At 36.9% G+C, this 17,515-nt stretch overlaps 1 protein-coding gene across 4 annotated transcripts in view; it reads left to right on the forward strand.

The window, feature by feature from the left end:
* LOC124631782 (terminal nucleotidyltransferase 5C-like) overlaps window positions 1-17,515 on the forward strand; it is a 252,510-nt gene that overhangs the window by 20,255 nt on the left and 214,740 nt on the right. For all 4 annotated transcript variants that reach the window (XM_047166383.1, XM_047166382.1, XM_047166381.1 and 1 more), the window contains exon 2: window positions 16,301-16,756. In XM_047166383.1, coding sequence (XP_047022339.1) covers window positions 16,397-16,756 — 360 coding nt within the window. In that variant the 5' untranslated portion in view covers window positions 16,301-16,396. The remainder of the gene's footprint in view (window positions 1-16,300; window positions 16,757-17,515) is intronic.

The raw sequence follows: 17,515 nt of genomic DNA on the forward strand, positions 1-17,515 counted from the left end.
TCCAAATCTTCACAGTTGAATAGTGCTTTTAGGCGTACACCTGAGTGTCAAGTTTTTACCCTATGTATGCCTACAACTTTCGAAGGTTGCCCTCGATTTCTCAGGGTTTCCATCATCAGATCCTGACCTGATGACTATGGGACCAACTGGCAGCTATTCCGAGTCGAACAAAAAAAGAATCACGTAAATCGGTCCATAAACCTCGGAGTAATCGATGTACATACATAGAAAAAAAAAAAAAAAAAAAACATACCGGCCGAATTGATAACCTCCTCCTTTTTGGGAAGTCGGTTAAAAATAAGAGTAAAATATGTATTAGGTAAAGAAGAAAACGTTGGCAGGAACTTTATTTTGATATCTGTTAACTGCAGGCTATCTCCGAAACGGCTAGACGGTTTTTCATGAAATTTTCAGTAGCGATTTTTAACTCCCTTCAAAAAGAGGGGTGTTATTAGTTCGAGCGCGGTGTTTCTGTTTGACTTTGGTACTGTAGATCTCAACACGATGAACGAAAATGGATGAGGCTTTCTTCAGATCAGATTTAACGTGTAACTACTAACTAAGTAAGTATTTAGAGTTTTGTGTAACTGTAAATATGTAACTTAAGCTTAATATTTCAAGTAATAATTGTAACCTTTCAAAATGTAACGCGTGGGCAGTGCCACGTGTATCCCCTAGTTTCACACAAAACACGGCTCGTGTACGAATTGTTTCTGCCCAACTGCAATAGTGCGGTTATTGCTTGGAAATCAGTTTATTAGGCACAACTAAATATAGCTTCATTACTGATTAATTGGTGGTATGTTGCAGTTCTATGCTATTTGTATTTCTGTGGCCACTGTTAGGAGAAATTTTGTCTGTTTATTTGTGGTTTTATGATGAATACTGACTTGATTTATTAAAACTACGTGGTAACATGGCTTTCTTATATTCAAGAAATATATATAAAAACATGTAAGCGAAATTATTGGAAAATGCTGGTCTTTAAGTACGACTACTCGTACCTACGTACATGGAAAAAATAATATCTTTACCTTTCTACATTTACTTAATTTTATTTTATAGGATAAAAGTAAGCCTAAATGTTAATTTTATGTAAAAGGAAAATCGTATGTGTAATTCTTCGAAATTTAATCATACATGCACACAATTTCCTAAACATTCACGTTACAAATATTATATTTTGGTTAATAAATAATCATGTTATTGACCTATACGACGAATGCATTACTGCTATCTTTAAATTTAATTAATAAGAATCATGTTATTATAATTATATTCTGGTAATTAATCTTTACAAGATGGTTATCCACTGATCTTTAACAAATTGATATGAATTATGTAAATTCCCGAAATCAGAGTTTTGGTACAAAGATTTTGATTTATCTTTCAATCTATGAAAATGCATTGATAAAGAACTGTGTTAAGTCTGTGTTTTAACTGAATAATTCTATAACAAGTTTGTTTGGTTGAAGTTCAACGCCCTAAACTCAAAAACTGCTGGTTCGATTCGAAAAACGATTGCAAGAGAAAACTATTACAATCTTCAAAGATAATGTTTCGTCTTTATTATTTTAATATAAATATATAAACATAGATCACGCATTTCACACAAACTTACAAACCACATCTTTGTAACACAATTAACTTTCATTAAACAAACGACATACATTTCTTATTATTCTATTCTTCCATTGAAACAATGATATAAAATAAAATATTATACTTAGTATACTTATCTACTTTCATCTTAATATACATAGATCCTTCGAGAGTTTTAAAACAAATGACAATTTGATCGTCATTCATATATTATATTGTATGAATCGTATCTTGTATGTTTGGCTAACCTTTCTCGTTAACAATGGAGGGTAGTTCTTTGTTTCTGTAGCTCTAGTTAAATTGATGGAGAAAGGATTTATCTTGTGTGACTTAGATAAAGGTGATTCAAATAGTTCTAGGTTAACTGTAGATTATATATGACTTAATAAAAACTTAAATAGATAGCTGTTAAACTTATTAATATTTATAATAAATAAGAACATAGTCTGTATGTGTATCACGCTCTCACGCTAAAACCGCTGAACCGATTTCAATGTAATTTAATTACCTACACAGGTGGTCTAGACTCTGAAAAATGACATAAGCTACTTTTAATCCGGGTGAACACCCGATGTACCTAATTTTTAGCTTTAGCGTATATTATATTGATCTTTATTTTAAGTAAGAAGTCTTATAGGGTCAGTTACTTTTACTGAATTAGACAGTTAAATAATAAAAAAAAAATACAAAAAAACTCAACTAAAATCGAATCACGCACTAGTATTATCGCACGCTCTCAATCCATGGAATAACACTTTTGTCCATGACAGTACTTATCGTGTTTTCAAAATGGTCGCCATCATAGTGCTGATTAAATACGCAGCTGAGTAGCACCGTGACGCGTGGCGAATGTGCACGTGTGCGCGAATGTACGAATGCTTCCGGTCATCTTGGACGAGTTAGAATGAAAATTTGAAAAAATATGAGGAAAATGCGATTTTTTTTATGGGAATAAGCTAAAATGTGTCTGTTTTTTGCTTGGTGGTAGTTGGCTAAAGTCTAAAGGCTAAAGTCACATGTTTTTTATAGATACAATTACGGGTAGTTGGCTGTGTTTCGGATGGCACGTTAAACTGTAGGTCCCGGCTGTCATTGAACATCCTTGGCAGTCGTTACGGGTAGTCAGAAGCCAGAAAGTCTGACAGCAGTCTAACCAAGGGGTATCGGGTTGCCCGGGTAACTGGGTTGAGGAGGTCAGATAGGCAGTCGCTTCTTGTAAAGCACTGGTACTCAGCTGAATCCGGTTAGACTGGAAGTCGACCCCAACATGATTGGGAAGAGGCTCGGAGGATGAATTACGGGAGCTGTACCACATGTTCTATACTTACTCAAAGTATGGAAGTATGGATGTTTTTTCTCTTCTTACTTCTCTTGATCCTTAAGGTAAGAAGCCTTCCGGGGCTTGGATGGATATACCTCCATGGATGTTTGTTCCTCTTCGTTACTCCAAGAATTTAAGCATTTAAGTTGAACTTAAGTAAGAAGAGAAGTACGCAGAGGAAAAAACACATGGATCGTATTTGTAGGTAAAGGGGTATCTTGGCTAATTGCACGATGTTGTGGTAGTATGGCGGTAAATAGGAAAGGCCCCCAGAGACCAAGCGAAGGTTGTAAGTTTAATTGCCTGCTAAATAGTTACAAGTAATTCTATGTTTATCATGTTCGCTGTCTTTGATTAACTGTTGCAAGGATTACAAGTAGTTTAAGGGTCTTAAGGCTAACTCTGGCCGCTACACATCTATGTATACTCTCTAATGATTATAAAGAGCTATGTTTTATCCGGATACGGGAAGATGTTTCCACGGAACGTGTGGAACAGCTTATTTATCAATTAGGTAGTAGGAACACTTCGCACTACGGTGTAATATGCGCACTATAGTCGACGTGTTTGACTGAAGTTAGCTGTGCAGTATTTAATTTGTACTGAAAGATTTACTGCGCAGCCCAATAAGCAAGCTAAGTTCAGTGAGTTGAAGTTCAGTTGAGTATTTCAGTTAGACAGCACATATGGAGGAATACTTTATGATGGAGTAGGTCCCACAAAACAAGACGCGAAAAACAACAAAACTGGTTGGAAGATAATATACTGTTTGCTTTAACAGTTGAAGTAATAATAATTCTCTCAGTCAATCATAATCAGCACATACATAATAGCAATTCTCTCGGCGACCTTTTACGGTTTTTACGCGTTGATAACGTCTTGGAAAATATTTCAAGTTCATAACGGTTAGTTTCGTCGCACTGTGGAGTACAAAAATGATATAAATTATTATTATTTTAAGTAGGAGGAATTGGTTTAATCGGAGTTAAGAGTCATCTAATTAAAAGTATTTCTGTCTTCTTTATATTATTATTTACCCTAAATTGATAATGACAAATCTCCATTTGTAAAGTCGTATTAGCTTCACTACTTATAACTCAAGAATGGTTGAACCGTTTAAGCTGAATATAAAGGTGTCTACACACCAAAGCCGCTGATGCCGGCGGCACAGCCCGGCGGCCCAACCCGCCGGCCGTATTTTGTACAATACATGCCGCCGGCTTTCATAGAGTATTTGACAATTACTAGAACACCACATGCCGCGGCTGTCGTGCCGCCGGGCTGTGCCGCCGGGTCAGCGGCTTTGGTGTGTAGACCCCTTTAAAGACTTTCCTTTCACCATAATGAAGATATAGAATTTTCATACACGCTTAAAGTTTAGCCTTGACATACGAAACTTTAGCGTACGTTTAACGATTGAGTTTGCTAAGGATAATAACTCTGCTTGCTTATATGAGTTTTTGCAGTTGACCTAGTAATATTAGACCACAGTCTGTCAAAATGCAGTAGGACCATTTTTTCTTCCGGAAAATTGTAACCGTTTTTGCCATGTTCCTCCCAATTTGTTACTGTAAACTAATCTTGGCCCGTGGGATTTGCAATTGCCCCCAATTTTGGGGTTTTTACCACAGTTGCAGTGATCCGTCTTCGGGGGACGCCATTAGTTACGGCCCCCATGGGAAATTATGGGCGAGCCTATTTTTAGATGGTCGTAGTTACGGTGTTTCTAGTATTTCTGTCGTTTTCTGTGAATAAATCGTACAGTTCTTGTCCAATTAGGTACACGGGACGGATTCAATCATAATGGACATGGTTTTAAATGTTTTTTGTATGGTATTACGCCGCTTGATTATACTATGGGTACTTGGATACTACAAAAAAATATATTTGACAATAGAAATACTAAAGTAAAATGCGGTACTGTAAAAGTAAAATGTGAAAAACTTTTTTAGGACAAAAGAAAACAACTGTCTTCTTTCGCCCAACATACCTATATTCAGACTAGCTGCTTCTCGTGGTTTCACCCGTGTCCCGAGAGAATTACTTCCCATATACGGGTATAATGTAGCCGGAGACACTTGCAAATAAAGTAACTTTCTTTTGGTGAAGGAATTTTCCAAATCAGTTCAGTAGACCCAGAAATTACGTCACAAAATTTACCTCTTCACAATATGAAGTACAGATACCTAATTTTGACTTACTGCAATACCGAAAACAGTCTGTGGCACGTCAAATCCACATTATGTCGTAATAATCTCATACGGCTTTGTTCAGTGTCTGTGAAATAATGGTCTGTTATTGGACCCTTACATTTCTGAACATTCCCCAAGGTGACTGAATAATTTTGATGCTCCCGAACGAGAGGACATGAGGAAAAAGTAATTGACTGCCAGTACAATGGCCTTGATATTTGGCCTAGCTTTTTTTGTAGACAGTAGAATTCTGCAGAATAAACTGTCAGTCCATAGTTGGCCCTATGGTTGCTTGACAGTTTATCTTGAAGGTAATAGTGATTTTAGTCGGTTTGTGGTAGACACCGTGATCGTTGTAATCTGCGTACTTCATCACCATACTGATTTATGAGCCTGATCAAACTATCGGCGGTCTAAAAGTTTGCATTGTGCAAATCTTAATATTCATCTATATTTCGCTAGAATGTGTTACACCACGTGCTAAAGTTTAGGCTGCGTTAACAATTTAGGTGTTTTTGACTTTAAAGTGATTCTAAATAGGTCACGTGCGTCGTCATGTTTTTACTGAATTTTGCACCGTTCATCATCTTTTTATTTCAATTCATCAATTTGTTGCTAATGAGACAGAATTAGCAATTTGTCAGCCTCTAGGCTTCTTTTTATTGCAAAATTTTGCATTGCAAAAAGGTAACGTTTTGTTTTAGCAAATTGTTTTGGGTTCTTTGAATATTTATTGCATTGTCTTGATGTTAATGTTTCGGAAAGAACAAAAATTGTTTTGAATGTTATGCTTTAGTTTGCAGCGATTCAAATACTAATGTTGACGGCGAGTCTGGGTTTTCAGGTAATGTAGTCCTAATGATACAATTCAATACACTTATTTTGAATTTAATGATAGTCATAGTGTTAAAGATAACCTTTTGCCCTTTTGTATTATTACATTTCATAATAATTTGTTCACAACTGGGGGATGGTTTTGTTACAATAACTTAAGAATATTATATCGGTATTTACAACACCTTAATAAGTGCTGTATTTGGATTGATTAAAAGCGGTTACTCACTTATTTCTATAAAGTCTGATCTAAACGTAGTAATTTGCTTCGCACTAGTTATCATTACTTTAGCAGTAATGCACGGTACTATCCTGGTCGCTGTTCTTCACTGTAGTTTTAATAGGTAGATGACCAATTTCGTTGATAAGACCGTTCACGACTTTTTTAGCACTAACTGTATCATCTTCAATATTCCGAACTCCTTCTTCATCAAGTATCCTTTCTTGCAAATCTTTGCTTTTATCACTTACTTCAAACATAACATGAATATCAGCCTCTTTCACTTCATGTCCAGAACCCTACAAATGTACGAAGCGTAGTATCTGGGCTAGTCGTACGGCCTCGCGATATCGGACACCGTTCAACGTGTCGCAACTTTCCGCAGCCGGTATCAAGTTCTTAATTAAAGGTTTTAAATTAGATATGTATTGCTTTTAATGTTTGGAATTTGAGTGCGTGAATGTTGGTGGGATTTTACCGTTTTTTTCTAAATGTAGGTGTGATTTTATTAATTCTGCTTGTGGCGTTTTTATTGTCTGTCCTTTCATTTGTTTAGGTTTTTATTCGGGTGTGATCTCCAGTCTTTTTATTGTCTCACTGCATACTACAAGGCACTCGTCATACAAAGAAGGAATTTTCATTAATAACCTTGTTTCTTCGCCAGAGGGTGATTTTTTAAAGTTCAAACCTCAATGATATTTTCCTTGACCATCAGTCATATTACTTTTGAAATGTTGTATTAGTAATTATCTGACCACCGTGCTTTTCTCAAATCTTACCACCTCTGACTTGGTAGGCAGGTGTCGACTTTGCTCAACCTAGCTATTATATCAAGTCTAATATCTCGATGACTTTTCGACCTGATGAAATCGACTTAATAACTTTTCAATAGTCCAAGGTTAATTATCTGCTGAATTAAAGATTATAGCTTAGCGTTAGACTCTGACCTCTTGATAGATAAGGATGCAATTAGTGAACAATCTATTTGGAATTCAATTCTGCGTTTAATGGCTCCGTCGGGTCGTAAATAAAGGCGATTGTAAAAATGCGGCGGTCCAGTGATTCTCGTAAGATTATCGGGACACTAAAACCCATTCAATCGTGATGTTTTTACGTTCAACGTATTTATGTGAGATTTACTGAATCACGTTTGTGTTGAGGATGATGAACGATTTCAATTGGTCTCAAGGGTGTCAAGATGGATGAGGTGGTATCTTGGTTGGTTCTGAGATCAGATCATTAACATTTGTTCAAGTCCAAGCTACGTTGATGGCAATCTGGTCCCTAAAGTACATATGTGATGAATCTGCATGTTCTGTAGGTACCAGTGTCTTTAGATAAAACAGGTGTAATGACTTCAGCAAGTTATAAATCTCAACATTTAACACAAATAAACAAGACAGTACTAAATTTATCAACCACATTCATCGTCTGCAGCAAGTCTCGTCTGCTATTAAAATAGATTTCTCGAAACTGGCTGGAAATTTCTTCGAATTGCACCAACAGTTACACTTAACTGATAAACACTGGCGAAACAGGCTGCAGTTGTGTGATGTAACGCATCCAATGGAAGCGGGCTACCGTTCCACAGAGTTACGAAAATATAGACTGGACTGGCGTTTAAAACCTGGTCTTATTTGCAAATATATTGGTTGACTTTGAAACAAAATTAGCAGAGAAAGATAAAAAAACTCAAATATTTGCCACGCTCAAAGTAGATTTGTGACTTTAGTTGATAGCAAATTGAATTTTGATCAAAAATGTCCTCTCTATTTCTTCATAACTCTATGGAAATCAGTTGCAGCCATCGAATTGACTAACGCGTCTAGTCTTTCGAAGTCTGTCTAGTATGTTATCTCCCTTTAGTCTAAACTGGTATGCGGAATGTAGACTGAATGAAAGGCATGAATTCAGCCGTATGCAAATTCATGCCGACGTGTTGATTCGAGAAATAATCCAATCCGTAACGAATGAATTCGTATAGTTTATAAATGATTTTAATTGTATTTGATTTCTTGTTCAATGTTATTTACTTTTGCGATTGTGTTACAAATTACGATATTAGTTCCAAAGTTAGTTTTTCATTTTGTTGCCATGTCAACATCATTTTTTGCATGGCAACAACTCTTTGGCAATATATTATGCTAAGAGCATTTTTGCATCATCTATTTCTACACTTATCGACACCGATGAAGGTATAAGACTTGCCCATAATGCAATTTACCAATCCAATTCTCCATATCAATCTCCTGACAATCTTACCTTAAGATGCAGTTGCACCAACCATAACCAGCAGTATAGATGCCGTCATTGGTCAAATCAGCGATCGTACTGAAAATAGTTATTTATCGTTATTGTTAGGGTGCGTCCACATCTGGCGAATGTGCCGCGAATGCGCAGCTCGCGAGCCGTTTGCGACCTGCCCGCGAGCTGCGCGCGTGCAGTCACTGCAATAGTTTGGTGTGCCTCTTTAGCGCAACTCATGCAAGGCTCGTATAGAGCGCGCGAGCGGCGCGCGATCTGCGCGCAATCAGTTCTCGCCCTTACAGTTCCGTATACTGGCTCAGTACTATCGAAGATGTCAGACGTCGCGCGCCGCCTGCGCGCTGATCGCGTACGGCGCTTAGGTCGCGCGCGAACTGCGCGCGGGCGGCGCAGAAGCGGCGCACGAACAAAAAAGCACGCGCGCAGCTCGCGGGTAGGTCGCAAACGGCTCGCGAGCTGTACATTCGCGGCACATTCGCCAGATGTGGACGCACCGTTAAATGGTGCAGCGCACCAAATCTTTGACACCATTTCCTCACAAAATCACAAAATTTCTCACAAAATACCATATTTTCAAACTCCGGTTATTGGGCAATCCGACAATTTCCAGTGAGCTGTCAGAATGGTCAATAAAGTCAACTATAGTCGGCGATAGTGGGGAATGCCGTATGAATGGAGCCGCGGATCTTGGGTCGGCGCCAACCAGACTCACCAACTTGACCTTGCTTTGGATGCACTTCGTTAATGTAAATTGTTTGGTTGATTATGTACTTGCTGTGTACTTACTTGTTACCTGCGATTTCACTCATATGGAACGTGAATAGGTATTTTGGGCTATAAATGGATTTGAATGACTTTTGGGTTATAAGCAACATGTGTTAATCCAAAGACATTGCAAGTATTTCGTGTTTAGTCACTGTTTTAATTTTTATGGAATGCCTAATAAAGATTTATTATTTATTTATTATTTTATTTTATTATTTATGTTATACTTCATGTAGAAGAAGAAAAAGATAGTTCTAATGCTTAAAAATAAGAGTCATCCAGAAAAGTATTCGTCGTGTCCAATTCAACGAAGACAGACATGCAATCCTAAATCCTACGCAATCCATGCAATACTAAACCTGTGTACGGAAATTATGGAAACATCCGAGACTTTAAATGATGCTAAAAGTGCGGAAGCTAAAAAGCCACCAAAACAATTGCTGCTGAATGCAACAGGTGGCGACGTGCCAAAACTGAATGCGTCTCACATTGTTCTTACCTCAAAATTGACTCCTAATCCGATAGAATTAAGTCTATATTCCAATGATGGGAATGATGGTACTTATGACGTTGTGTTACATGAAGTAGGAGTTGCGACTGTTGTCAAAATGACAACGAACTCATTTTGGATAGCAGCCAAGTGGCAAAAGATAATAGAGTATTTTTAGTTTTATCAGGTGAAACCAAATCGTTTGTACAATACGGTGTAACAAGAAATTGGTAATAATCGATCTTCATATCGTTAAGAATTATCTATATTAGGTCTAGCGGTAATTTGAGTAAAAAATGCTTTTTTGGTTTAGTTCCAATTATTCTACTGTTCATTGATTCGGAATATTCTGAGGCTTAGTATTTAAGTTCTTTCGGCGGACATCTTGAGATTAACATTTATTGCTCATCGGAATTTAATTAAACAACTTCAAATCCAGTGGTTAAATCTTAGTTTCCTTTGAGAGGTACTTTAAGTTTTACGATAAACCTCAAACAATCTTCTTACCAGTGAATGATTCATATAACTTTATGACTTTTTTCAATATTTATATTTATTAAAACTAAAATCTTGTCAGATATGTTTATGTTTAGATATAAAGTATAAATCAAAACTTCGATTGACCTTAGGTACTTTGCTGTCTGGTTGAAACTCACCAGATTACAAATAAAAACATCAGCTTCACCGGTCTTGAACCTGAAACCACAATCAAAAGTGATGCTCAGGACTAAACCAATGCCACTCAATAAAAAACCCAACAGCCGTAACCCAAAATTTACAGCTTCCACAAATTCTCAGAAAAGGCAATCAACAGCATAAATATCAGCCGAAACAATAGACAGGAACAAGTAAACATCCATAACTTTTCATTTTCACGGATCGTCAGTCTCAATACGAACTGAAGTTGGATAGAAACATGGAGAACAAAATGACTAGCGGAGGTGCTGTAACGGAAATTCTACTTAGAAAGTACCACCAAAATACGAGTGTGTAGGGGACAAGGAACGTTATTGTCTTCGCTCTTATACGCCTTCTTTGGGGCCGATAATTTTTTGCACTAAAAGCGATGACAGATGTCTCCAACAACCCAAACGCCTCGGTAGTTCAATCGTTACTGATCGTTTTGATCATGCCAAGCCCCCTGTCCATAATTGACCTAGAAAAAGGCGCCTGATCTTCCTGCTCTATGGCATCTCCGCTCATCTTTCCTTGTTCCGTGAATAGAACTTTTTTCAATCAATACCCTCGGATTTTTCATTACGTTCTTTTAGCGAATATTGTGGTACAAATGCTGTTTTACAGTACATACAGCTTTTGTTTGTTTGTGTGTGTGATTGCCTTTTGATTTGAGTGTTAGTGTGGGTACTGGGTATGTTAGATTTTCTATTTTATTTGTAAGAGTCTGTTGAGCTTAATCTTGTGTTTGTTGTTGCTTTTGTATTTCGTTTTTTTTTGTTAGTGACTATTGTACTTTGTGTTTTTATAGTGGGGATTAAATTCTCAACTACATACTATTATATAAAAGTTCCCACAATATCCAATCTTTTTGGTCTATTTTATTTTAGTCAGCAATACACATTTTCAAAATAAGTGACACAAAATAAGAGTCTTAACAAATCAAACACTTCAATACACCGACAAAAGCTTGACAAACACTTTACACCCCTCCCATAAAAACAAGAACATCGAAAACATTCCACCAATATTTCCAATAACTCTCAAGGCTGAACACCAATAAGAAAGCCATAATGCAACAAGTGTTACCCTTGATCAATACACAAAGAAATACAGAAGCTTCACATTCAAGAACATTTATAAAGAGTTCCAAAGAATATGGAAACAACTGCCTATCGAAATCATCATTAGCTTCATTTGAATCTCTATACATTTCAAAGTCTATATCGTCCGTAGCTTCAAGCTTCAACCCTGTTTCAAACAGACCTTCTGTAGCTCGTTCCTGTGCTGGTGTGAGCTGCTGTGACCCAGTTTCTGTGTCAAGGTTGCCTCCCGGAGCAACAAGTCGCGCCCCTAGTTGCTCCCAGTGAAAATGTTCAGCGATAATCAAACAATACTCGTACATGGAATACAATACGTTGTTTTATTAAACGTGATATGTTTGTAGGGGGAATTAATTGAAGCTTTTGCGTGGCCTTAGTAATTTGTTGATCCTTGAGAGTCGTAACGGGTAGCCAGGAACCGGAACGTTTCGAAAAAGGTTTGTATTTAGTGAGACTGTCATCAGACTTTCTGGTAATAAAGGTCTTCTGGTGGTCTGGTATTCTGGCTTGGGAAAGTAAGTTAGGCCGTTGCTTCAAGAAATACCAAAGGTCTTCTAGACCTTGAAACAGACTTTACAAATATTGGGAATTGGGGAAGGCCAATGATGATGAAACGAAAGTTACGCATAGCAGTACTCATGACTCCTCTGCTGATGATGTTAGTTGAATAAAGTCCCAAGAATTGTGTTTTCCGAGTGTTGGTTATGGCACATTTTGGTTATTCATCTTTTTGGAGATTTGATGGCAATTAAAACTTAAGTTTTGGAATCCTAATATTCAGTCATTGACAATTGTTGATGACGAATGATGGCAGATAACAATGATGACATACGGAATCTATGGAACCCTCACGTTTTATATGGCACGTGTATAGAACTTCGTATAAACTTTTATTGGGTTAAAACAATAAGTATGTTGACAGAGCCGAACGGGGAGATTGTTCAACAATGACTTGGTGAACTTTGATTGGTTTTGGACTTTGGGTTTGTTTGGCCTGAACTTAAACAATGTTTTCGTTATATTAATTGTTGAAGTCTTGAATTTCTTTGTTTTTAGTGTGTCTGTAGTTCACTGACTTGAAAAATGAATACTATTTATGTATATGTATATTTTTCTTTTTATAATCCTAAATGCCACCCAATTGGTCTCAACACCTTACCTGTTCCAAATGACCCTAGATAGTCTTACACCAGATAAACTTTTTCAAGTATGATCAGTGTGAAAGTTACCGTGTTTTCTCCCCCATTATCGCGAACTTCCATATAATTCCAAAACTATGACATTATCTTTGTAAACCAGCTTGTCTGGGGATCCATAACTTCCACTATAACCTTCTTTTTGATGCAACACAGCGTCGTTGTGATCGTGTTTCTAGGTCATTACCTAGAAAACCGGTGTAATTACATGTTACAAGCTCACAAGATCATCTTGTGGGTGGATACCTTAATTGCTATCAAATATCGTAAAAAAATCCAGTAATTGACCAGTTCAAACCGGTTTGTTTCTCACAAAGGCCTTAACCATGATATTCAATCTATTGTTTACTAATATTGACAGTAAAAAACTTGATGGTTTATTTCATTAATCAAACCACAATTCTTGTTAATTTGATTTTAATTAATTGTGGGCAGTTTTGCGGTTTCTTAAGGAAACATTTGTTTGTCATGCGAAGAAATGACAAATAGTTAGTCATTGCGTTTTAGTCATTCACATTGGCAGATGTTTTTTGCATCGAACTGATATTGGGAAGCCCTTTACTGCACAATAGTTCCCCGCGGTTTCAACACACAATAACTTCCCTCAACCGGGTAAAAGTAGCGCATGTCCTTTCTCAGGCTCTGTGCACCAAATTCGGCACAAACATACAGATAGGCAAGGTTAAGCAACGCATAATGCGGTTGCTTTCTTGATGGGACCATAATTTTTCAAGCCGGTATTCATTCTTAGATGTGCATTACATAAAACTAAGATAATCGAGGTAGCTTAGTTTGAGGTAACACTAAATTGCAAAGCCTTTCTAAATTCCATCCGATCGAATTATGACCATCCCCACTTTAAATATTATATAACACATCATATATTGTAGTATAATGAAGCAAATCCATTCATTAATAATATTATTTTATTATGAAATTTATTAAAGCAGAAATATTTAAATAAATGTGCATAGTTAATAAGGAGTTATCATACTTTATATTTAAATAAAAATAACTAGAATCTGAACATGACTTTACCCTCACTTGGGTATTTTGTGACTTTTCCACGTTAACATATACTATTTTAACGATTTTTTGAGAAATCTTTCACGGTTTGGAAGATTTTAGCTTAGTAGCTACTGTACACCGGTGACATTTCATGACAGGCTATTATTTATCCGCGTACGGGATGAAATTTCCTGGGGACGCGGGTGAAATAGCAAATAGCAAATTGATCTTGATTTTTGCTCTTTACCCATCAATATGCTGACCGTGGCAAGTTCTCCTTCACCTAAAAAAACATCAGTCCAAAATTCCCAAAAAACAGTAGGTACTATCTCAATCACCTACGGAACTTTCAAACCATAAACCCCATACTCCATTGATAGACGAACTATCACAGAGCATTTCGGCTCGGCCCCAAAACGCTGGTGTGCCGTTGACCCCTACTCACGAGGTCACTTGTTGCTATAGCGAAAGTAGCACCGCTTGTCTGAGCCTCGTAACATTAGTAGTGGTCTATCGAAACTGAAAGTACTAGTTGTTTGGGTGCCTTTTTTCGATTATGTAATAGGATCCGTTGCTTTTGTTTTTGTTTTGTTTATCATTTGTTTTTTGTTTTCATTGTTATGGGTCTATTTCTGTTGGCTTCTAAGAATGTAGCTTAGGAAAGTCAAAATATTTGTGCTATAGCAATATTCTTCTAGGGTTGTACTTTGAGTGTGATGTCGAGATTGGTCAGTTAATTTGAGATTCATCATCATTATGATGAGACTATGTATCCTCTAGTCTTGTCCCAATTTACTGTTCGTCGTTGGCGGAGCATGGCGTCTTCTTCCGTACCTTCCTATCTAACATCATCTCACAAGTTACACTCTTTGCAACCATATCGTCTATCACACGATCCATCTATCGTTTCTTTGGATGTCTTTTTCCTCTATATTCCTTCACATTCATGCTCAACATCTGTTACAGATTATCGATCATATTTTTTGTAGTAACCTGGTGTTTGTAGGCTTCTAAAGCGGTGGGTAGGGCACAACTCTGCTTGACCTTTAATTGAAATATAAAGATGTGTTTTGACTACCTATAGGTGTGTAACAAAATCAGGGTCTAGCCTCTCTATAAAGGTTACCATAATATCATAAAGTTTGTATAAAGGCCTTCTCCATTTAAATGTCAATGGATAATATTGTCTATGACATACGTCAGTGGTGTTTACTTTGTCTCGCATTGTATAAACATACAAATAAAGTAATAATAGTCGGTATTTATATACTGTTTACTTGAAGTCAATAGATGTGGTATGTTGCGAAGTTTTTGCTGGTGTGTATTTTATTCATCAGAAGTACCTATGCAGCTTGAGGATTAGAGAAAATAGCGCAAAATGTTATAGAATATTATTGACTTCGGTGCATACCATACTTCTGAGTAGCAATTGTTTCTTTTTAGTTTCATACACGGTAGCAAATAGCTGATTGGGCTGTCTCATGTTTTAAGGTTAAGGAATATATGTTCGTTGCTTAATGCGGTCTCCTTGGAATTCCTTATCCCTATTTTGGTTTTATGCTTTCTCAAAAGGATGTGAATTGCAAATAACCATTATGAAGGCCCACTTTGGTAAATGCATTAAATACGCCATTACCTGTAGCAGATATTATAAAATAGACTAAGTTATAAATACTAATATCCATCTTCCTGAACCTAGAAGTATGACGCAAATAACATGCCAGGGATAGATTATCGACTCGACTTCTGATCTCAGCTTAACCTGATTCAAAGTTCACAATATTTTCCCTTATTTCTTTGATGTTTTTCGTTTCGTCCCTCGGATCCGATTATCCTTATAGCCTTCGATAAAATCAACTCGATATATAACGCAGTATTTCTCCATTTCTCTTAGTTTTAATACCTTCTTTTAATACTTTATGAAATTCAAGATTTGAAGAATAGTTTTTAAGTAGAACTAAAGTTAGATTTTAGAATTGGAAAATATATGTATATACATAGGTTAATATTTTAGGTTTAAAAGTCACTTGTTAAGTTTGAGGTTGCTGTTGGTTAGACAAGAAGCTGGTTGATCCCAAAGTAGCTAGGGAAAAGGTTGGGCAGATGATGAATGCTGTTAAAAGACATAATCTTTTGTTGGTTGTTCTTAGCTTGCTGGTTCTTCGCTATAGGTACTCGTATTCCTTGCGTTCTTTATCATTGTGCATTAATTCGCATGTCACAATGGATTGGATATTTCCGTTAGCTTCCGAAGAATTTGCGAAGGAATTGACTGGGAATTGGCCCCAATTTATCGTCTTAGAATCATCTTCGTTTTGTTGGCCTTGGTCTGTCGGCTCATTTGCCAAATGTTTGCCAAATGTGGGTGTGGTTTGTTATTGAATGTTGGTGTTTATTTTTGAACCGGTTCGAGGGACATGCCGGATCGTTTTGTGAGCAGGTTTTTTGTACCTTCTAAAAATATTACACGTGTAGCTAACTTAGACAAGCTTGTGATTTAGATTTAGGCATATGAGTCTTTGATGTATTTTATGGTAATTTTTAACTAAGCTTTACTTCAAATCTCAACTCTTAAAATCTGTATATTTTAAAAAATATTGTTTTACTAATGGTTTTCTTTTGTCCACAGGGCGCTACCAGTGATCAAGCCTCCCGTACCAGCATGTAGTAGTCAGTGAACGATAAAAACCAACAAATTTTCACTCGCGTTCTAATCAAATTCAAAATGGCCGACGTTCTCGAAATCGAATCGGTAGACGATGATCTTGGTTACGATTACGAGACGACAAAGATCCCGGATATCATCGCTCCGGATGAAATGATCGAGTCTGGGTACCAAGAGGGGTCGGAGCAAAGTTACGGGGACCGTAGGGACTCGAAGGAGGGTTTTGGGGGCGAAGGGGACTCTGACAGTGGGGTGGATGGGGTGAGCAGTGGCTGCAGTGTGGCGGACGACTGCCCCGTGGTGTCGATCAACGACGTGGTTGCGTACTATGATGACATTCGTCCGAGGAGGCGGCATGTGCCGCAGCTCAGCTTCTACAACGTGGACATCGAGCGGCTGGCCATCGATACTGTTGTTCAGGTGAGTCCTCACCTTATAATGTTACTTTTCTTTAGGCGCCAAAGCTCCACTAATTCAAAGTGTGGGTTCTCTGCGTAAGGATTCTATTCGAATATCAATAGGATTCAGTTGATAATTTATTTTACGATACGTAATTTATACCTTCTTGTATATTATTTATATTCATTTGTAATTAATCAGTCATAATCGAATTAATATAAGATATTAAGAGGGCTGAAAATATTAAGACATTTCGGATAAATACACTATCATTTACAAAAAGAAAAACAATTATTCTGCTCCGTAATTTTTCGGAAATTCAGTCAATTAAGTTCCTTTTATACGTAATAGCCATTATCGTATATCCGCCAGACAAAAACAGTGGGTATTTCATTAGAAAATGTCGGACATTTTCGCCGATTTGTCCAGGGAAATAGTTGGCCGTTTGTCTTACCCAGGCCTTGAGTATTACCTCTGTAATGAAGGTTGCAAGATTAATATGCACTTGGCATATAAGAATCGTAATCTTTGGAGTATGCATGAAAAAGAAATGTATGTAAGGTAGAAGAGAAAAGTTTGTATTGCTTTTTGAATGTATAAAGTTTTGCCGTTCCTAAGTTGATGTGTACTTGATTCTTCTATTATTGTCCTACTTCATTTATTAGTTATTAAGTCTAGTAATTAGACCTTTTTTGGATGTGAAGTTTTCACCAGTGAGCCTTTATTTAACTATGTTAGTTCATACCATAATCTGAATAAAATACAATGACTTTTATTCTC

The sequence above is a fragment of the Helicoverpa zea genome, chromosome 7 (genome assembly GCF_022581195.2).
Source record: "Helicoverpa zea isolate HzStark_Cry1AcR chromosome 7, ilHelZeax1.1, whole genome shotgun sequence".
In the NCBI taxonomy this organism is placed as follows: Eukaryota; Metazoa; Arthropoda; class Insecta; order Lepidoptera; family Noctuidae; genus Helicoverpa; species Helicoverpa zea.